This window comes from Schistocerca americana, chromosome 6 (assembly GCF_021461395.2).
Source record: "Schistocerca americana isolate TAMUIC-IGC-003095 chromosome 6, iqSchAmer2.1, whole genome shotgun sequence".
In the NCBI taxonomy this organism is placed as follows: Eukaryota; Metazoa; Arthropoda; class Insecta; order Orthoptera; family Acrididae; genus Schistocerca; species Schistocerca americana.
Genome location: NC_060124.1, coordinates 400076556 through 400100607, shown reverse-complemented (window position 1 = coordinate 400100607; position 24052 = coordinate 400076556). Strand labels below are relative to the sequence as shown.

At 41.9% G+C, this 24052-nt stretch overlaps 1 protein-coding gene across 1 annotated transcript in view; it reads left to right on the top strand.

Annotated features, from left to right (window-relative positions):
- The window catches only part of LOC124619549 (cadherin-23-like), a 490213-nt gene that overhangs the window by 414894 nt on the left and 51267 nt on the right, over positions 1-24052 (top strand). Inside the window, exons 27-28 of the mRNA XM_047146019.1 lie at positions 1886-1987; positions 16960-17167. Coding sequence (XP_047001975.1) covers positions 1886-1987; positions 16960-17167 — 310 coding nt within the window. The remainder of the gene's footprint in view (positions 1-1885; positions 1988-16959; positions 17168-24052) is intronic.

Genomic DNA, 24052 nt, shown 5'->3' with positions numbered 1-24052 from the left:
TCTGCTCTGATCTTTTTCTAATAATGACAAATTTGAAAATTAAAATAATGTTTAGCTTAACTCCCTTTCACAATGAACTTGTTCACACAAACATTTTTCAGCATTTAAAAAATAAAAAAGTGATATAAAGCTCAGGATTAAAACTTCCACTTTAATTTGTCTCTGAATGTTAATAGCTCAGTTTCTTGCTTATCTTTTGAGCGATGTCAATCACAGCTTCTTCATATTCTTGGCACAGCTAGTCTTTGACTATGATGTGTTTGCTGTTTGGTAAAAGAGGTTATTCAATTTCCATTAAGACACAACTTCATTAATTTTTAAAGAAAAGTAAGAGAAATGTAATTTGTTTTGTCAACATTTTAATAAACGCTTGTTAGATTCATTATTCACAGTACATTACATTGAACTAGTATGCACAACACAAAGTAATAGGCACAATTCCTGATGACACAGTCCCACCAGAATAGTTAAAAGTTAAATTTGTTTATTTTTCATTTGCAATTTAGTGTTCTGATACTAAAATTTTAAAATCTGACACAAATAATAATAATAATTATGAAAAATAGTAATAATTATTGTCACTAGTTTCTTAAAGATTACAAAATATGTCTGACAAATTTTGCTGTTAAACCTGAAAAAAATATCTCTTTTACACATAGTTTTACATATTCACATAAGCAAGGCAGACTTTAATACTAGTTTGGATGCAGCAGAAAATCAAGAATTAATGTTGTGGGAGAACTGTTAGCATATTGCATGGTAAATGTGTTGTATGTATCATGTAGCTTACTGGAAACTATAAGTGTGTCACTGACCAGTTCCATTAAAGACTAATGATGAACATATTTTAAGATGGTGCATGATTTTTGTGAAATTCATAAATGATAACAGCAGGTGTAATGCCCACTGTATTTCCTGCATCTTATGGAAGAGGTTGCTGACACTTTAAAAAGCTGTTGTAAAATCAGACTAGTCATAAGATTAAATTACTTCAGTCAGAAAATGGTAAGGCAAGCTGAAATTACAGAGTGGACACCATTCTCAAGCTGGCAGGCATGCAGTGATGTTCAACAGTGCCAGCCATACATACCACAGAAAGATGGTGCAACAAATAATAGAACCTTACCTTGGTCGAAATGACTCACTGCTTGTTGATTAAATCAGTACTACGATACTACCATCATCATTTTAGGCTGAAGCCAATAATGCATCACACTGAATCCAGAATCATAGTTTAACAAAAAGGGTTATTAGGAAATCTGCATATGACATATAAATGAAGAGATTCTCTGAGCCGGCCACTGTGGCTGAGCGGTTCTAGGCACTTCAGTCCAGAACTGCACTGCTGCTATGGTCACAGGTTCGAATCCTGCCTCGGGCATGGATGTGTCTGATGTTCTTAGGTTAGTTAGGTTTAAATAGTTCTAAGTCTAGGGGACTGATGACCTCAGATGTTAAGTCCCATAGTGCTTAGAGCCATTTGAACCATGATTGTCTGACAAATCTCATCTTGCATATTTAGCCAGAAGGTTGTCAAGCTGGACAAGACAGTGAGCAAGAAATGTCCTAAATCAACTTTGAATTTTTGAATGTATGCCAGTGGCTCCATCGGTAAATAGAGTGCTTATCCATGTATGTAAAGTTATGCATAGGCACTTAATAATTTATTGTGGCTGATGAATTAGAGAACTAAAAGCAATGGTGGCTACATCTTCAGAGTCACAATATATATCTATGTCCACAGTTAAATATATTCTCCTAAACTAACTTTATGAAATCTTCCTTATGATCAGCAGCTTGTTTTCACAAACACTTTAAAGCTGTATATGACACTTTTTTCACTATTATATGCCAAATACATTTGATCAAATTAAATTTTTTCCAGGTAACAGATGTAAACGACATGCCTCCAAAATTTGAAAATAATTTGATTGCTGGAGGATTTACTATTGACTTTGCAGTTGGTACAGTCATCTTTACTGTTAAGGTAGGTAACTGTTCTCTCTTCTGAGTACTTATTCCATAAATTTAACTGAAAAGTACTTCTTTGCTCTTTCAGTAAATTAAACAATACCTTAGGACCTCAGATTTTAATTTCCACTGTCACAGGAGCTGAAACTGAAGGCAGCAAAGTAGGATCAGGAATGCTGAACTCAGTTTTCAGGTCTGCCTTTATAAAAAAAAAAAAAAATCATGGATTACTGCCTTAATTTAACAAACTCAGTGGAAGAGATATTATAAATAGTGGCATAGAAAGACACCTGAATCCACTAAAAAAACTCCATATGTAATATTACTAACCTTTTTGCAGACTGAAGACCCTTATTAGCACCTTAAATTCATAGTCTGTTATGGAAAATAGTTTGGATACTTAATGAAGTCAAATAATAACTGTTGCAACATTGATGCTTTAAGTTATCATAGTCTGCACATTTATTGTGTTTAAATTGCAGCTGACTAATGACCATTATACATTGTGCTTTGGTTCACAATTCACAAACACCATGTTAGAACATACACTGCCTGATTACTCGGTGGCAACACATTTTGTATATATCAGCATTCCACAGGTCACAGTTCATAAGGAAATGACCCATTATGCACATTTCTCAAAGTAAGTCACCAAAACATTTAATACAACAATGGTAAAAACACCAATACCAAGTACAAACTGACAGACACAATTCATATTTGTAATAACCAAAGAAGTTTGGTGACTGTATGATGTTCACAGAAATGTTAATGTGTGCAGAACTAACCTGAACTGTAACACACATATCTATATTTTGTGATTACCAAGTGTGAACTTTCATGGACATGTTTTTGTTAGGCCCTGACAGGATTTTTGGGTGAGGGATGGTGGGGAGGGGGGATGGGGGAGGGAGAGTTTACTGTGTATAGACTGGTATAATGATATTTTGTAATCTTGGATATTACAGGTTATTCTATTCAAACTGTATACTGGAAATGCCTGACTTCATGTGGATGTCTTATCATGATAAGAATAAACTCTCTTACTCATGTTTATATTTAATTATTCATCCACATTACCAACATTAACTGAAGAAGTGCATTTATAAAATTTAACTGACACAAAGACAGTGTCCCTAATCATTACTACTCCACATAATACTACTTACATCAGTTGTTATTACTTCATTAATACACATACATCATAAAATTTCAGTGATATGTCATTTTTGCATATACCTCGTTATATTTTGTCAGTTCATTACTTCATATTGTATTACATGTTTCTCCATTACATACTCCTTACACTTCAAAACCACTGCTTTAATTCCTTACAAAACTGATTCTGAAGAATTATATTTCACAGTAGTAGACAATCATATTATAGACAAAACTTTACCTTTATAACAGACAAAATATTAGTTACTTCAAACATTACTTCACTTTAAACAGCATATTTCTCTTTACTCAAGCCTTAAGGGCTACATGCTGACAAACTTTTGTTCTCAGTAAACATTACTGTAGGGAACATTAGTTGTGGCCAAGTGGTTCTAGGCACTTCAGTCTGGGTCTGCGCTGCTGCTACGGTCGCAGGTTCAAATCCTGCCTTGGGCATGGATGTGTGTGCTGTACTTAGGTTAGTCAGGTTTAAGTAGTTCTATGTCTAGGGGACTGATAACCTCAGATGTTAAGTCCCAAAGTGCCCAGGGCCATTCATTTCAACTTTAGTTACTTTAAACTGCAGGACCATAATGTAACAAAGTTTTACTGAAAAATAGTCTTTCACATGGGCAACTGAACTTGACTTTAAGCTGAATATATCATATTAACAATATTTCTACAGATTACAAATGAAAACACACACAACACTGATGAAATATTGTACAATATTTACTATTTATTTCACAAACTGGTTTTTAGCTGTTAATGCCATCATCAGATAGCAGCTGAAAAACGGTTCATGAGAGAAATAATAAGTATTATAGAATATTACACCAGTGTTGTGTGTATTCTCATTCATAATGTTTTAAATATTCTGCAAAAACTGACAGAACAGTCAACTAGTGCAATTTATGTGGATGGCAAACAGCACTGAATTCTTTATTCAAACCATTTCATTTACTGTTTCTGCATGGATATCTACAGCTTGAAATATTTATACTTCTTTCTTAGTAGTTCAACAAAACTTTTTAATAATTACCATATTCTTGGCTTACTTCAGGCTTTTATATTGCTTTATCTGTAAAATATTTGTTACTACTTACACAAATTTCATTATTACTAAACACAAGAATAACACAAGACATTTTTCTCAAATTTTATTGTCACAGCATTGTATTCCATCCTCTTATATATATAATACATGAAAATTCAGTGACTGAATAAAATCTATCTTAAATGCAAGGGTAAAAACACCAATATTACACACCAGTTGACTGACACAGCTCATATTTGTAACAATCGAAGAAGTTTAGTGTCTAAATGTTAATATAGATGTTAATATGTTCAGAACTAACTGTGTCTTCAACACATTTACGTGTGTTTTCAGTTATTAGGCTTGAACCTTTATGTAGATGTTGTCTCTATTCTTATTAGGCTCCAGGTGAGGGTTTTGGGGTGTTGGTGGTTGTAAGGGGGGGGGGGGGGGGGGTAGTGCATTTAGACTGACATAATGATATTTTATGGTCTCAGGTTTTACACTTTAGTTTATAGAACTGTAGGGTGAAAATTACCATAGCAGATGACCTGTAGGTTCCAACAATGATTTGCTTTAACTAAATGTTAGATGGTTAGAAAAATATGTAAGTTCACAGTACTGGTTGATTACCATACTGCATGCCTGTGCAGCGAATTTCCTCCTTCCATAAAAGTTCACAGTATTATTTGACTAGCACACTGTATGCCCTCACAGTGAATTCCCTGCTTCAATTCTGATTACTAATTTCCAATAATTAACTAAGTTTTAAGCAGAACTAAATAGACCATTATGATCAGCAGACTCATCGATAATAAAATCATGTGAAATATTGTATGAACATCATTTTGTCAGTTCCAGATGTTCCCTGCAAATACACTATGAGCATTAATAGCTTCAGATGAAAGATAAGGTAAAAAATTAGTCATTTACAAGGAGCAGAACTATTGCAGCTGGATTAAATCCATTTGCTATACTCCTGGAAATTGAAATAAGAACACCGTGAATTCATTGTCCCAGGAAGGGGAAACTTTATTGACACATTCCTGGGGTCAGATACATCACATGATCACACTGACAGAACCACAGGCACATAGACACAGGCAACAGAGCATGCACAATGTCGGCACTAGTACAGTGTATATCCACCTTTCGCAGCAATGCAGGCTGCTATTCTCCCATGGAGATGATCGTAGAGATGCTGGATGTAGTCCTGTGGAACGGCTTGCCATGCCATTTCCACCTGGCGCCTCAGTTGGACCAGCATTCGTGCTGGACGTGCAGACCGCGTGAGACGACACTTCATCCAGTCCCAAACATGCTCAATGGGGGACAGATCCGGAGATCTTGCTGGCCAGGGTAGTTGACTTACACCTTCTAGAGCACGTTGGGTGGCACGGGATACATGCGGACGTGCATTGTCCTGTTGGAACAGCAAGTTCCCTTGCCGGTCTAGGAATGGTAGAACGATGGGTTCGATGACGGTTTGGATGTACCGTGCACTATTAAGTGTCCCCTCGACGATCACCAGTGGTGTACGGCCAGTGTAGGAGATCGCTCCCCACACCATGATGCCGGGTGTTGGCCCTGTGTGCCTCGGTCGTATGCAGTCTGATTGTGGCGCTCACCTGCACGGCGCCAAACACGCATACGACCATCATTGGCACCAAGGCAGAAGCGACTCTCATCGCTGAAGACGACACGTCTCCATTCGTCCCTCCATTCACGCCTGTCGCGACACCACTGGAGGCGGGCTGCACGATGTTGGGGTGTGAGCGGAAGACGGCCTAACGGTGTGCGGGACCATAGCCCAGCTTCATGGAGACGGTTGCGAATGGTCCTCACCGATACCCCAGGAGCAACAGTGTCCCTAATTTGCTGGGAAGCGGCGGTGCGGTCCCCTACGGCACTGCGTAGGATCCTACGGTCTTGGCGTGCATCCGTGCGTCGCTGCGGTCCGGTCCCAGGTCGACAGGCACGTGCACCTTCCGCCGACCACTGGCGACAACATTGATGTACTGTGGAGACCTCACGCCCCACGTGTTGAGCAATTCGGCGGTACGTCCACCCGGCCTCCCGCATGCCCACTATACGCCCTCGCTCAAAGTCCGTCAACTGCACATACGGTTCACGTCCACGCTGTCACGGCATGCTACCAGTGTTAAAGACTGCGATGGAGCTCCGTATGCCACGGCAAACTGGCTGACACTGACGGCGGCGGTGCACAAATGCTGCGCAGCTAGCGCCATTCGACGGCCAACACCGCGGTTCCTGGTGTGTCCGCTGTGCCGTGCGTGTGATCATTGCTTGTACAGCCCTCTCGCAGTGTCCGGAGCAAGTATGGTGGGTCTGACACACCGGTGTCAATGTGTTCTTTTTTCCATTTCCAGGAGTGTATATTTCACTTAGAGTGACCAAACACTTATTAGATTCTATACAGTGTTTGTGACTGAGTTAGCCCCTCTTTAATCTGTAATACACTGTAGATTCCTCAAAGAAAACAATGTGCCCAGTAGTTGGAAGAAATCACAAGTCACATCCATCTTCTAGCAGGTTAGCTGGAGTGAGCCATATAACTACTATCCAGTACCATTGACATCTGTCTGTTGTAGAATCTTAGCATTTATTCTGAGTTCATAATTAATTAAATAGATGAAATAGAATGACCAGTGCATCTTATCCAGTGTGGATTCTGAAAAACTCAGTCACATGAAACCCAACTTGGGCTTTCCTCATGTCGCATCCTGCAAGCCATGGATCAAAGCAGTGAAAAAATAGCATTTCTCATCTTCCAAAAATCATTTGGCATTTAGCCCACCAACACTTATTAATGAAAGTACAATCGCATTCATTATCAAATGGTATTTGTGACTCGATTCAGGATTTGTTGCTATGGAAGATACAGCATGTTATCTTGGATGGAGAATCAGTACTGCAAGTAGAAGTAACTTTAGGCATGGTCCAGGGGAGTCTGTTGGGAACTTTCATGTCCATGCTGTATATTAATGATGTGGCATACAAAATTAATGAAATATTATCTAGAGAAAGCTGAAAAAATGTTCACTTATATTTCAGCAAGATTTCAAAACACTGCAAACATTGGCAACTTACTTTAAGTATCCAGAAATGTAAAAATGTGCTCTTTACAAAACAAAACCAGACATATAGTATAATATTACTACAGTATCAGTATGTCACCGTTGGAATTGGTCGACTGATACAAGTACTTCAGGCTAACAATTCATGAGGATATGAGACAGAATGATCGAGTAGTCTCAGTCAAAGGTAAAGTCAGTGGCAGACTTCAGTTTCTTATTAGGATAGTACAAAAAGGCAGTTAGTCTGCAAAGCAGATTGCTTACGAAACAAACATATCTTCATCCTAGAACATTACTGAAATGTGTGGGACCCATACCAGATGGGACTACCAGAGTCTACTGAACATTTGTCAAGATCAACACAAATGATCACAAGCTTGTTTGACCTATGTGGGACTGTCTTGGAGGTGCTGAAAAAACTGACTTTGCCAACTCCAACTATCTCTTAAAACCTTACCTATAAACTGTTAACCAGTATGAAGTGAGAAATCTAAGAATATACTAAAACCTGTCATACAACCTTTCTGCATGGACCACAATAACAAGATTAGACTAATTACATACACAAAATTATTTAATTAAATGGATAAAAAATCTACTCACAATTTGGCTACAGAACACAGACATAAAAGACAGTTGTAATTGGTAAGCTTTTGGAGCCTGTGGCATAACAGCTGGTATATGACATGTGCCATTTCACAGGTGGCTCTCCCTTTGATGGTACACAGTATGTTTTGCCAGTTACAGGATTATTATAGGCGGTGGTAGGAGGGTGCATAGGGCAAGTCTTCCAGTGGGGATGGTCACAGGGGCAGGAGCCATAGGATAGGGAGATGAGTGCAGAAGTAGCATAGGGTCTGACAAGAATATTGCAGAGATTGGGAGGGCAATGGAAAGCTGTTCTAGGTGTGGTGGGCATGGAGATTGGGAGGGAATGGAAAGCTATTCTAGGTGTAATGGACAACATTTCAGATAGAAAGGATCTCATTTCAGGGCATGATTTTAGGAATCATGGCCCTGTTGAAGTAGCTGATTAACACATTCCAGACCAGGATAATACTGATTCACCAATGGTGTGCTCAAAGCTGTATTTTGGTGGGATCAGAGTAACAGGATTGGAAGTGATGGCCCAGGAAATCTGCTTTTTAACTAGGCTGGTGGGGTAATTATATACAGTGAAGGTTGAGGTGAAATGGTGGTGTATTGCTGTAAAGAGTCTGTATCCGAACAAATACATTTGCCTTTGATGCCAAGGCTGTATGGGAGGGAACGTTTGACATGGAAAGGATAGCAACTGTCAAAATGTAAGTACTGTTGTTTGTTTGTCAGTTTAATGCAGATGGAAGCATGTAGCTGACCTCTGGTGAGGATGAGACTGACATCAAGGAATGTGACATGGGATTCAGATTAGGATCATGTGAAATTTAATTGGGAGAAGGTATTCAGAGATGTGAGGAATTTTAGCAGGTCAGCCTCACCATGAGTCCATATGGTAAAGATGTCATCAATGTACACAAACTAATCCAGGTACTGAAGACTTACAGATCCCAGGAAAGCTCCCTCCAAGCAGTCCATGAAAAGGTTGGCACAGGCAGGAGCCATCCCATTTCCCATGGCCATACCCCTGATCTATTTGTATGTCTGCCCCTCAAAGGTGAAGTAGTTGTTGGTAAGTATAAAGCTGATTAAGGTGAGTATGGAGGATGTCATATCTTTGGAATCAGGTGGGCACTAACAGCAAGGAAAACACCACTTTCAGGTGGTTTAGGAGAAGGTGGGATACGATTTTGAAGTGAAGTCTGGCATGTTGTTGCAGTTTGAAGTTGGCTTGGTGGATGATAACGTTCAAGGAAACATGAGGGGCAGATAACTGCAGCATTTTTTCAGAAGGAGGGAAGTCTGGTAGAGTGGAAATTTGCTGATGAGGCATATAGGTCACAGATTAGCCAGGTAAGAGTAAGAGATTGCTGTGTTTGAAACTGTAAAAGAGCCTGGTGTAGGGTAGGATTGCATCCAAAAACAGGGACTTTTAATGTTAGCGCTTTTGGAGTAACTCCAAGGGACAAGCAGATTTCACAAAACAGAATATGGGACCTTAGGTTTGATAGTGCAGAGGCATATTTTTGGAAACAATGGAGATGTGATTCATCATGGCAAGAGAGGACAGTTTGGAGAGTTAGAAATCATGGGAGCGGGAAAAAAAAAAAAAAAAAAAAATTAATCAGAGGGTGGAAAAGATAGAAAAACGGAAGAAAAACAAAGAAAAAGTCGGAAAAATCAGAAAAATCAGAAAAATTGTTAATAAGAGGTAATGAGTGGGCAATCTACATGATAGGAACAAATGATTTTAAAAGAAAAAAGGAAAAAACCGATCAGGAAAGTCGTGGAAACAGACGAAATTTTAAAAACTGGTAAACAGAAACAAAAGTCATAGGAGAAAATGTAAACTACTTAGCTCGGAGATTAAAGTTATGCAATATGTGGCAATAAAAGTCGATCAGAGCAGTTTGCTGAAATACAAACGCACAAAAACGCGATAGAATTACACATAAATAAGTGGATGGTGGAAAAGAAAATAGCTGTCAAAACTGCAGATAAATCGGCGAAAGATGATCAAGAGAGAGTCATGCAGTGTAATGAACAGTAAATTGTTGTGTACAAATTCGTGAATAACAGTGGAACAAATATATGCAAATACAAATGGATTCATCTATGAGCACGGAAATCAGTACTATAAAAGATGTAGGGGCAAAGTGTTGATTAATCTTGGAGATACAGATAAATAAACAAATGGATTAGCACATAATGTAGAAAACAGACGACTGCTTGAACAAGACAGACGTCAGCAAAGACTGGCAAAACGTTTAAATAAGAAGTAAAGATGGCCACATAGGTTAAAGTAACAATGAAAACAATCTTTCATTGCCTTTCCCATCTATTTCTCAATTTCTCCCCCCCCCCCCTCCCCCCCCCCCTCCCACCTGTGTTACATACAATGCACTCAGCTTTTCAATCTTATTAACTCATGCATGATATTTAAGCAGTAATCTTTGTCTGCATATTACCCTATCTTCCACCTTTAAGCTCTCAGGTATTCAAATCTCATCCGATGCAGTCTCCAACAATCAGTCTTTACTTCTCATCCCATCCCCTGACCCACAGTTCTGGGTGACTTTCTCAAAATCTACACCTTTTCCTAAACCTCTCCAGTCCTTTGCCTTCACCCCTGAAGGAGCCATAGGCTCTGAAAGCTTGCCAATTACAATCATCTTTTATGTGTGTATTCTGCCACTGCTCGGTGAGTAGATTTTTTATCTATCCAATTAAATAATTTTGTCAATAATTGTTTTTTTCTGCTGTTATAATTACATACACAGACATTTAAGCACTCATTGTTCCCACACTTCATATGTTAATGGAACAGGAAGAAAGCATTTTACATGGAACAATGGGAAGTAGACTTGTCACTACATCACACTTTGCAGTATTTGCAGAGTGCAGATGCAAATGTAGATTCATAGTAAATAACTGATATAATCCAATTTATTGGCAAATCTTCACTGAAGATATGACATTAAAAGTTATGTAGCTTGAGGTAAAAGATTATTGTAGACAATAATAAAATTATATAGTATGTGGATATTACAGGTTGCAGATCAGTAATAACACACTTTAGCTCTCGAATGAACATTTATGTAAGCACAGAACAGGGTGAATACAACATGGCTTTACAAATGTAGCATGCTCAGCAGACATAGCCAAAGTAAGTCAAAGATCCTCACGTCCAGAGATATGACACTTCATGCCAGAGGTGCCACAGAGCACCCCCCCCCCCCCCCCCCCCTTTCCCGGCAGAGTGGAGCATAGCAGAGGGAAGCTTTCTCACTTGAACACAAAATCCTCATGCCAGCATGTGCCAGCATAGTGGTTAAAGGTGAGGTCCAGCACAAGAAGTGTGCGCCTCTGTGTATCCTCAGAAGCCGCATCGACAAGGTCATGTGCACCGGACTGCTGCGCAGGTGGTGGAGTGTCACTAGAGGCCACATCAGTGGCATCAGCAGGCAAGGCAGTGGCAGTGATGGCAGGCAGATTGGAGGTGTCAGAACACAGTTTGGCAAAGGACCATGCCAGTTTTAATCGGTTAACTGAAACTGTATTGGGTTGCCTCTTGAGAAGTATCATGAAAGTATTCCCTCCGCAGCATAAGATGCGATGTGGACCAGTATAAGGTGGTTGCAAGGCGACACATACGGAGTCATCGTGCAGCATTACAAACTCGCACGATGCCAGATCTTTGTGTACAAACACCTTGAGTGGTAGGCAGGGGTCATCGAAGGTGGGCAACATGCACACGCAGTCATTCTACAAGGGCCAGAAGGTTGGTTGCATCAGTTGGGGTGCATCCGTGATGAATTCAGCTGGCAGAAGGAGGGTTTCTCCGTATAAGACCTCCACCAGTGAAGCATTCAGGACCTCCTTGTGGGCAGAATGGATGCTGAGTAAGACCCAAGGAAGTGCCTCAGACCATAGCCCACCATGGCACATCAGAGCAGCTTCTAGAGTTCAATGCCATCTCTCAACCAGGCCATTCACCTGCAGCTGATATGCCATAGTGTGGAATTTTGCTACTCCGCACAGCTCACACAGTCGAGCAAAAAGTGTGGACTCGAATTGTCATCCCTGATCAATAGTAAGTGAAAGGGGGCAGCCAAATCTCATGACCCATGCTGATAGGAAAGCACGAGCTATGGTCTCTGTCATTATGTTGACAAGAGGAATTGCCTCAACCCCACGGGTTGCATTCTCGATCATAGACAGTATGTATTTGTACCGTTCGGAAGGGGGGAGAGGAGTGACCCTGTCCATGTGCGCGTCCCAAAGGCGACCGCTGTGGACGTTGAACTGTCCTAAAGGAGGCTGTGCATATCTGTCCACTTCACTACTTTGGCAAGGGACACACATGTGGGTCCATGAGTGGCAATCATGCCACATGCCGAGCCAGATGAAATGTTCAGTGCTTAGTCTCATCGTTGCCTGCATTCTGGGGTGGGCCTGGTTGTGTAAAGCATCAAGGATCCCACGTCAAAGGATAGATGGCACCAAGGGGTGGGGGGAAACTGTAGAAACATCGCATAGGGCCAGGGTCGTTGACCTGTGCAAGACAACAGGTCTGATAGCGATCGAAGACTCGTTGTCCGAATCCAATCGCTGTGTATCCTCATTTTCAGTCTGGAGTCGGGTGAGGTCATCTAAGTTCAAGGATACAGAGAGAACTGAGATAAGAGATAGATAGCTGCATCACAAATGTAACAAGCATCTGAAGGAATGTTGGCAAATAAAGTCTATGTGCCAGAAGCGTCACGGCAGGAGATCCTTCGCCGGGTTGCATATTGTGTCAACGAGAGGTTTTTGGTCTCAGTAAGTAGTGAAAGGACGCACTTCCAGATTGCTCCAGAAGTGTTTCACTGCCTCATAAACTGTGCGAAGGTCGCAGTCGAAAGCCTGGTTAGTTTTTTTAAAAAGAAATGGAGCGGCTGAGTTGAGTCCACAGTGTGCTGCTGTAAGACAGTGCCCACAGCTGACTCGCTAGCATAAGTTGTAATAGAAATATGGGCCTCAGGGTCAGGGTGGGCGAGAATGACCATTTTCATGATCATAGTTTTTCAGATTATCAAATGCATCGAGCATGAGCTTAGTCCAGCCCAACTTTCGCTTCCCCATGGAGGGCGTCAGGAAGGGCCAATTGGATCGAGGCAGCATGAGGGATATGGCGTCAATAAAAGTTTACCATGCCCAGAAAACGACGGAGTTGAGAGTAATTCTCAGGAAGAGGCAGTGCAAGAATGGTTTCGTCACGAGAATCCGTTGGTCAGAGGCCATTGGCTGAGACTGTATGGCCAAGAAATGTAACAGATGTAGAACAGAGTTGAGATTTGTTGTGGTTCATCACCACACCATTGGCTGTGGGAGTCAAAAAAACTGCATCGAGGTAAACAACTGGTGCTCCTTGACAGACGAGGAAAAAATCAGGATGTCATCCAAATAAGCAAAATCGAAAGGCAGAGGTAGCAAACTCGGATAACTGAACTGTTGCCATGTCTCTGCAGCATTTTTCAGACCGTAAGGCATGTAACAGTATTCAAATAGGTCGAAATGTTTGATGATGGCCATCTTTGGAATATCTGGCAGGTGCATGGGAATTTGGTCATAATCCTTCGAAAAATCTAAGACAGAGAATAACTTCGAGCCATGCACTAATTGCGTGAAGTCCTGGATATGAGGAGTGGGATAGTTGTCGATAGTTGTCCGAGCATTAAGAGACTTGTAGTCCCCGCACATGTGTAACGAGCCATCCTTCTTAGGAACAAAGTGGATAGGAGAAGAGCAGTTGCTGTCCGATGGTCAGAGCATGCTGGAAGCCAATAAATCCTGTACAATTTCTTTTGCTCGCACAAGTTTGGAAGCATTAAGACGTCTAGCTTTATAACATATAGGTGGGCCATCCATGGTGCAGATTCTATAACAAATTCTGTTGCTGATGGCCGATCCCCATGGAGGGAGGCAGTCGGAGGGGCAGGGGGGGTAGCGGGGGGGGGGGGGGGGGGCACGATTGGTTCATTCACTGACCTTGCCAGGCCGGAATGGTATGGGCGGGGCATCGGCAGCAGACGATGGCAGAGGATGTGGCGTGATAGCCATGTGATGCAAGAGATCTCATGAAGCAAGAACATGAGCATCTTGTAGATGCACCTGTGAAGGATCCTAACTGGCAGCAGGAGGAAGGAAACTTGACACAGGAGTGATGCAGTGTGAAGCTGCAGTAGACGTGAATGATAGTTCCAAATAATGCAGCTCTGTGGACAGGCTGCGAATCATACTCCATGTGTGAGCCAATTCAGCAGATGTGGTGGCAATGCAAGTGCGTAAAACCTCGTTATGTTGTGGAGCTCATCAATCTGTGTAAGCACATCCTATAAATCAGAGAGTCGTGCAGTAATACCCTCGAGCAGAGATGCACATGTGGAGAGGGTAGGCAAGGGGGTGGAGAGCAGAGTTGTGCGAACTTGTTTGGGCACAGAACGGTAGAACCAGATGCGTGGCAGAGTGCTGCAGCCTGCAGGTCTGACGAAAGTTCATAACGGTGTAGAAAGTCCAACCCGATCACAGGTCCATCCACATAGGCTACGTGAAAAGTTCAAGGAAGGGTGATGACTGGTGATAGGTGAAGCAACATCTTGATGGAGCCAAGGACTGTGATAGGAGAGTGATTTGCAGCGATCAAAATGAGGTTAGCAGGAGAATGCATTCTGGTGCATGCTTGGCTGGGATAGCGCTTGGCGCCAGTGTCAACGAGAAAGTGAGTGACTGATGACAAGTCCATGATGTAGAGATGTTGCGCCGCTGGAGCAAGAGGTACGGTGGCAGACAGTAGGCACCATGAATGATTGTGGCGGGATGTGCCTAAATGTGACTGCCAGAATCATTTGGGTACACACAAGGTGCGTGGAAGTTGTGAGTGGTGTCCCCATAAGTCGCATGGTACCAGCGTAGTGGATAAGCTTGGTAGCAGGGTGGTGTGGAGAGGGCAGGGGATGCAGCTGGCTTTCATTGCCTGAGACCGCTTGGGCTGCTGCTCGGGTGGGGTTGGACACTGTCGTGAGGTTGCCGCCAGTACCTCCTGTAGGCCATCAAGTGGTAGCTCCTGACAGGCCACTGAGCTGCTGAGGCATGCACGCTGGCTCCTGCTGCAGAGCACAGAACCAAAGGTGCAGGTGTACCAATCAAAGGCGATGGCGATGTCATCTGTGACAGGTGGCGTATGTGATGAATGATTGCATAGGCCCGATTGGCCGTGCGTAGACAAACCTTGAGAGGGTCTGCTACATGAGATAGTAGGTGAAGTTGTAGGTCCAATCAGAGATTGACCATTCACAAGGTCCACAGTGCTTGATCATCAATTAATACACAAAGGCGCAACCAAAGCTGCGAAAGGTGTGTGGTTCTCGAGGTGCTCGTCATGGATGATGTAGTGGATAGCCTCTGCTGGTGGACGAGAAAAGCATTCACCATTAAATACTTGGGCGAGGCAGGTGGCGATAGGAGCAGATCACTGATGAGGTCTGGATGAGCATAGAGGTGGTTCACTAGGCAGACAAAATGTGCGACATCATCTGAAATCCCATGATTATCCACTAGATGATCCACCAATGTAAACCAAGTCTTAGAGTTGTCCTTTTGCAATGCAGACAGCTTAGGAAACCTGCCAGTGGTCGGAAGGCGGTCACAGTGCAGCCACGAAGGGGGGGGGGGGGGCGGGGGGGGGGGGGGGGGAATTTAATCTGGTAACCGGCACGGGTGGAATGGCTGGTGCCATTACGAAAGTGGATGGAAGGCGATCGTAGTGTGACCATGAAGCCATGGTCATGGAAACCAGTGTGGTTGAGGTGACTGGTGTCACTGAGAAAGCCTGTGGGGGCATATGTCAGGCATACAGGCATATAAGAATGTGTGACCCTGTGCACATGAAAGTTCGGATTACAGTTCGGCACATCAGACCAAACCAAAGGGGACTACTTAGCTGAGGGGTGAACCACAACATCCATCACTTGATTATCATTCACAATATCACTAAGCGGCGTGCTCTGTCCATGTATCAGCTGTTGCTGCATAGTTGCACTTGACTGTGGCCCTGTTGGGCTGGTTATGGTTAAGTGGTCACTGGCATGGCTGGGGCCAGGTAATTGTTCACTTCTCACCAAATGCACATTAGGTACACTAGTAAATACGCAAGTGCAGTCAATAGGGTCCGAGGCACTAGCACAAAAGGACACTGGTAGATCCCTTGTTCCGAAGATAATGTGGACCGCCACACAAAGTCCGTTAATGGTGAAATGAAGCACTAAATAATTCCCGAACACATGATGATGATGTTGGGGTCACCACTGTGGATATTACAGGTCATAGATTAGTAATAACACACTTTAGCTGTTGAATGAACATTTATTTAAGCACAGAACAAGGAGAATACAACCTGGTTGTACAAATGTAGTGCGCTCAGCAGACATAGCCAAAGTAAGCCAAAGATCCTCATGTCCAAAGATATGGCACTTTATGCCAGAGGTGCCACAAGTATAAAAGCAATAAGTGGGCTGTACTGAAAATCTTTTTGATAGGAAACATGTTCATATTAACCTGTCTTTTTGCAGTTTCTAAATTATGTTACAGGATAGAACTCTTTAACCTTCTTCATACAACACCTTACATTGTGCCCTGACAAGTAATTTAATTTTAGTCACATAGATACATTTTTATCTATTTTAAAAACATAGTGTTCATAGTTAATGTGAGTACAATGGATGATTTTTAGTAATAGTTTCAAAGAGGCTTTCAGCATACTTCTGCTGAGGATGGCTGAAAGAGCTTGGTGGTTAACTCAAAGATCACAATGCTTTTTCTGCAGGCTGATGCTGCAATTGTTTTTGCATGTCATAAATGTATATGTTTAAAATTGGTTTGTACTAAAATAATGTTAAGAATTTTTAATAATTTAAAACATATTTAATTTGTTGAAATATTTTTTTCTTCATGTATTTGCTTCCTGCAAAAATTATTTGTTTGCAAATAATCTGAAATCAATGCATAAAATTATAAGATTATATTCTAATAATGAACACTTCCCAACATGTTTTCATATAGGCCACTGATCCAGATCTGAATGACACGGTAACTTATCGTCTGTACGGTGACATTAGTGCATCCACTGACAGTCTAACCAGTATTAAAGATAATGCATTATTGGTAGAAGAAAATGGTGATATAGTTCTCAATTTTGAACCACAAGATGAGACACTGGATGGATTCTTTTCATTTGAAGTACGTGCCAGGGATTCATTTAGTCCAGATGGTAAGAATCTGAAAGGAGGTAACCATCCTTTTTTCTTTAGTGGAAATTTTATTCACATAGTTCCAAATTTCAACCACATTTTTTAAATTTATTTTTTATTTAAAAATGTTCCATTCATACTAGCAGTAAGCATTCATTTGCTGCTGAGAAATGTAAATATCTTAAAATGATAATATATGGTTGTGGGATATTGTCTAGTTACAGATTCATGAGTGAAATAAATGTATTCATATAGCAATATGAATTTCATAATTTGAATTAAATGTAATAGCAGTAGCTCTGATAATTTTCATCAATTTTACTCTCTATGTGCATGTAGAGCAAGAGTGGGCAACCAGCGATGAATGGTTTCAATACAGCCATAGAAGAAATCTGTGGGAGAGATAGCATTGTGCTCTCATTTTAGACTCAGCCTGTGAAGAATTTTCAGATATTTTCAACTATGCTTGGCACACTTCAGGTTTATGGCTTGTGATGCAGACCAGTGAAAGTTTTGCTTGCTCAGTGCATGAGTAGTGCCATTTTGCCACCACTGGATTTGAGCAAGAAAGAGAAACATGTTTCCAGTCTGAGTGTGCTCATGTGTATATGGACAATGGGGGAGTCTCACTACCTGGGAGTGGTGTGGGGAGAAATATTTTCACCTCTGGATCATTGCTGAAAGCACGCATGTTATTTACTGCTAACTGCCTACAACTGCACTATACACTGACATATCAAAAAAGTTTACAATAGAAAACAATGTCATGAAAATTACCTACTACTCATGAAATGTGCTGATTTGAACAATGATAGTAGGGGCCATAACTTGATGAACAAACTGCTCAAAGCTCACATGTGAAATCCTATGCTAGTTGTTTGTTAATTTTGTGCAAATGTTGCTTCCTTCTTTACTGAGTTTATTTACAAATTATCGGTCATCAGGAAGATAAAAGTAAAAGCTGAGTGTTGCCAATTCCAGGAGAAATTGATGGAGAATTATTTCTTTAGCATACACAAAGGTAAACCTGTTTACTTGTTAGTGAATCACTATTCGTTGTGAAGGAGTATGAGAAGACAGTTTTCTACAAAACACATTGCTTAACAGCTTACAGGGTAACTGTAGAAAGGCAAAATGAAAATAATAATTTCTAATCTGGGCTAGAAACAGCAAATGTTCACCAAATTGAGGGCACCGTGTGACAATTTGGTTAAGGCTAGTTTCATAATGAGCAGAAGAACTGCCAAATTGTTAAGGCGTTTTGCTCAAGGTGAATTTGTGAAGAAGTTCCTCATGGACATTGCAGATGTACCATCCATCCACCATCCCCCAAGACAGAAAAAGAGAGAGAAAGTGTTTAATTTATTTAATGTACTGAAATTATGCACCCCTATATGATCAATCATCAAAAGTATTTTTGGACAAATATTTACAAAAATTCTTGCTAATAGTGTTGACAGATATGACCACACTAAATTTCAAACACTTGAATGACTTGCCTGTGACCAAAAATCACAGAGCTTCTTCTAATTGTTTGTAGTTGGGATCGCCTACCTAACTGCCAAACTTTGTTTCATACTCTTTCTCATATTAATGTTAGTAACAATATTGTGAAAAGGAAAGTTTCTACTTACCATACAGTGGAGAAGGTCCCAAATAAGCTTTCAGCCAACAAGATCCTTGTCAAAAAAAGACCACACACACACACACACACACACACACACACACACACATACACACACACACACACACACACATGCAAGGGCAACTCACACAGACATGGCTGCAGTCTCTGGCTTCAGCTGCCAGAGGCTGCAGTCATGTGTATGTGTGAGTTGCATTTGTGTGTGTGTGTGTGTGTGTGTGAGTGTGTGTGTGTGTGTGTGTGTGTGTGTGTGTGAGAGAGAGAGAGAGAGAGAGAGAGAGAGAGAGAGAGAGAGATCTATTTTCAACAAAGGCCTTGTTGGCCAAAAGCTTATTTGTGACAGTCTTTGTGTTGTGCCTATCTGTAACACAGCATCTCCACTACAAGGTGAGTAACAACTTTCCTTTTCATAATATTGTTACATTCCACCCTGGATTTTTCCATTGTTTAATTTAGTTAATAATTCTTGTCCAGTGTGGATGTATTAGAACACTGCAACTCTTGGAAATGAAGATAATTTATTATGAATTAGCTGCAACCATCAGAATCACTGTTGATACTCGTTTGGATATGATAGATGTTTAATGTGAACACATGTGCATGGTATTGCATCACATTTTTTACAGACATTGTGCATGAATAACCTGTGTTAAATGTTAATATTTTTTGTGGCATGAGAAACCTTATGAAGGGGACAGTCTCAGTCACATTAGAAACAACCGACATAGTAACTGAATAATATTACACTCCTGGAAATTGAAATAAGAACACCGTGAATTCATTGTCCCAGGAAGGGGAAACTTTATTGACACATTCCTGGGATCAGATACATCACATGTTCACACTGACAGAACCACAGGCACATAGACACAGGCAACAGAGCATGCACAATGTCAGCACTAGTACAGTGTATATCCACCTTTCGCAGCAATGCAGGCTGCTATTCTCCCATGGAGACGATCGTAGAGATGCTGGATGTAGTCCTGTGGAACGGCTTGCCATGCCATTTCCACCTGGCGCCTCAGTTGGACCAGCGTTCGTGCTGGACGTGCAGACCGCGTGAGACGACGCTTCATCCAGTCCCAAACATGCTCAATGGGGGACAGATCCGGAGATCTTGCTGGCCAGGGTAGTTGACTTACACCTTCTAGAGCACGTTGGCTGGCACGGGATACATGCGGACGTGCATTGTCCTGTTGGAACAGCAAGTTCCCTTGCCGGTCTAGGAATGGTAGAACGATGGGTTCGATGACGGTTTGGATGTACCGTGCACTATTAAGTGTCCCCTCGACGATCACCAGTGGTGTACAGCCAGTGTAGGAGATCGCTCCCCACACCATGATGCCGGGTGTTGGCCCTGTGTGCCTCGGTCGTATGCAGTCCTGATTGTGGCGCTCACCTACACGGCGCCAAACACGCATACGACCATCATTGGCACCAAGGCAGAAGCGACTCTCATCGCTGAAGACGACACGTCTCCATTCGTCCCTCCATTCATGCCTGTCGCGACACCACTGGAGGCGGGCTGCACGATGTTGGGGCGTGAGCGGAAGACGGCCTAACGGTGTGCGGGACCATAGCCCAGCTTCATGGAGATGGTTGCGAATGGTCCTCGCCGATACCCCAGGAGCAACAGTGTCCCTAATTTGCTGGGAAGTGGCGGTGCGGTCCCCTACGGCACTGCGTAGGATCCTACGGTCTTGGCGTGCATCCGTGCGTCGCTGCGGTTCGGTCCCAGGTCGACGGGCACGTGCACCTTCTGCCGACCACTGGCGACAACATCAATGTACTGTGGAGACCTCACACCCCACGTGTTGAGCAATTCGGCGGTACGTCCACCCGGCGTCCCGCATGCCCACTATACGCCCTCGCTCAAAGTCCGTCAACTGCACATACGGTTCACGTCCACGCTGTCGCGGCATGCTACCAGTGTTAAAGACTGCGATGGAGCTCCGTATGCCACGGCAGACTGGCTGACACTGACGGCGGCGGTGCACAAATGCTGCGCAGCTAGCGCCATTCGACGGCCAACACCGTGGTTCCTGGTGTGTCCGCTGTGCCGTGCGTGTGATCATTGCTTGTACAGCCCTCTCGCAGTGTCCGGAGCAAGTATGGTGGGTCTGACACACCGGTGTCAATGTGTTCTTTTTTCCATTTCCAGGAGTGTATAATTCATCAGTATGAAACATTTCAATTCTCAAACTTACAAATATCCATTTTAAAGGAAATATGCATAAAAATATATTTTCTGACACAAACTCAAGTAGAGCTTCCATATGAACCTTAATTTCTCTTGCCTTATATTCGTAGTTCTTATGCAAGGTGTATCCCGGCAGCAGTAGGATCATTCTGTGGTCAGCTTCAAATATCACTTCTCTAAATTTTGTCAATAGTGTTTCATGAAAAGAACATCATCTACCCTCCAGGATTCCACATTTGAGTTCATGAAGCATCTCTGTAATACTTGCATATGGATTGAACCTACCAGCAACAAATATAGCAGCATACCTCTCAAATGCTTCAGTGTTTTCTTTCCTCCAAACTGGTGGGGACCCAAAGCAGTCAAGCAGTACTCAAGAGTGGGTCACACAACTGCTCTATAGATAATCTCCTTTACACATCATCTATATTTTCTTAAAATTCTTCCAATAAACCAAAGTTAACTATTTGACTTCCTTATTACCATCCTTATGTGCCAATTCCATTTCATATTGCTTTGCAACATTATGCCTAGACATTTAATGTGTCTGTGTCAAGCAGCACTGTTTATGAACATTACAGAATTGTTTTTCCTACTAATCTGCGTTAACTTTTCTTCTTTTAGAGCAAGCTGCTATTCATCACACCAGCTAGAAATTTTCCCTAAGTATCTTGTATCCTCCCACAGTCCATTCAATGACACCTTCGCATACACCACAGCATCATTAACTAACAGCAGCAGGTTCCTGCTAACCCTGTCTGTCAGGTCATTTATGTACCAGGTGATCAAAAAATCAGTATAAATTTGAAAACTGAATAAACCACGGAATAATGTAGATAGAGAGGTACAAATTGACACACATGCTTGGAATGACATGGGGTTTTATTAGAACCAAAAAAATACAAAAGTTCAAAAAATGTCCGACAGATAGTGCTTCATCTGATCAGAATAGCAATAATTAGCACAACAAAGTAAGACAAAGCAAAGATGATGTTCTTTACAGGAAATGCTCAGTATGTCCACCATCATTCCTCAACTATAGCTGTAGTCAAGGAATAATGTTGTGAACAGCACTGTAAAGCATGCCCAGAGTTATGGTGAGGCATTGGCGTCGGATGTTGTCTTTCAACATCCCTAGAGATGTCGGTCGATCACGATACACTTGCGACTTCAGGTAACTCCAAAGCCAATGATCACACAGATTGAGGTCTGGGGATCTGGGAGGCCAAGCATGACGATCACCACCAAACGACGTGTGCAAGAGATCTTTCACGCATCTAGATATATGGGGTGGTGCACCATCCTGCAAAAACATCGTACTTCCAGCTGGTATTTATCAGCCAGGCTGGGGATTATGCGATTCTGTAACATATCAGCGTACCTCTCACCCGTCACAGTAGCAGTTACAAAACAAGAATCACGCATTTCCTCGAAGAAGAAAAGGCCCAATAATGGTAGATGTGGTAAATCAAACCAATACCGTGACTTTCTCGTCATGCAATGGAGTTTCCAGAACAGTTCTAGGATTTTCGGTAGCCTAAATTCTGCAGTTGTGGACATTGACAGACCCTCGGAGCATGAAATGAGCTTCGTCAGTCCACAACATGTTACTCAACCAATCGTCATCTTCCACCATCTTTTGAAACACCCACACCGCAAATGCACTCCGCTTCACTAAATCGCCAGGTAACAGTTCATGATGCCAATGGATTTTGGACAGATAGCATTGGAGGGTACGCCTCAGTGCCAACCAAACAGTAGTGTACGGAATGCCGGTGCAATGTGCGACTGCACAAGCGCTGACTTCCCCATGCATAGATGAACCCGCTACAGTCTCCATTTCTTCCTGAACTGTCTCAGCAGCATTACGCCTTGTGCTCAGTCGACCACTACGGGGGCTATCATCTGAACAACCCATGGCTACGAACTTCGAAATCAATCTCGCCACAGCTGCAATTGTCAACAGACCTTTACCCATTCGAATCCCCTTCCTATGGTGATAGGATGGTAATGCTGAACTAGCACATTACCCATTCTGATAATACAGCTTCACTAAAAGCACCTTTTCAGGTAACATCAACATGTTGTGACTACTGGCACATCTGATTCTCTCTCTCATTACAGCTCCTTTTATAAACAATTGTCATGCACAGTCACTGACGTTTTAAGTTTTCAAATTTTGATCACCCGGTATATAGTGAGTAAGGGCAGTTGTATCACACTTCCCAGAGGTTCTTCCAATGATACACTTGTCTCTGGTGAACATTCACCATAGCAGATGACATACTGGTTTCTATTACTTAAGATGTCTTTCAGCCACTCACTTAACTGGGAACCCCAATCTGCGGACTTGGACCTTCATTAACAGTCTGCAGTGACATATAATGGTGAATACTTTCTGGAAATCTAGCAATATGGAATCTGCCATTTGTCCTTCATCTGTGGTTTGCAGGGTATAATGTGAGAAAAGGACAAGTTGAGGTTTGCATAAGTTATTCTTTCTAAATCTTTGTTGATTTGTGGACAGGAGCTTTCCCATGACAAGGAAATATGTCACACTCAAACTTACAATATTTTCAAGAATTCTGCAGGAAAATGATGTTAATGATATTCGTCTATAATTTTTCAGGTCCATTGTTTTACCTTTCTTACGAGATACCTGCACTTTTTCCAGGCATTTGGGACTTTTCACTGAGTGAAAAATTCACAATAAATACAAACTAAGAAAGGGACCAATGCAATAGTGTATTTTATGTTAAACTGAACTGGGATTCTTTCTGGAACAAATGATTTATTTGTGTTCAACTCTATCACTTGATTCTCTGTTACAATGTTTTGCATATTGGAGTCTATGTGACTGTCAAACAACAGTATGTTTGTATGATTTTCTGTGGAGTGATTTCTTAAACATGAAATTTAATACTGCATACTGGTTGTTGAGTGACTATATAGAAGATTTCAACACACTTTGTGATTTTGTGTAGAATGAGAATTTCCTCATGTTCTTGGAAAGATCTTTTCCTAAAGTATGACAGAGAAAGTTAATGTATACTTTGCACA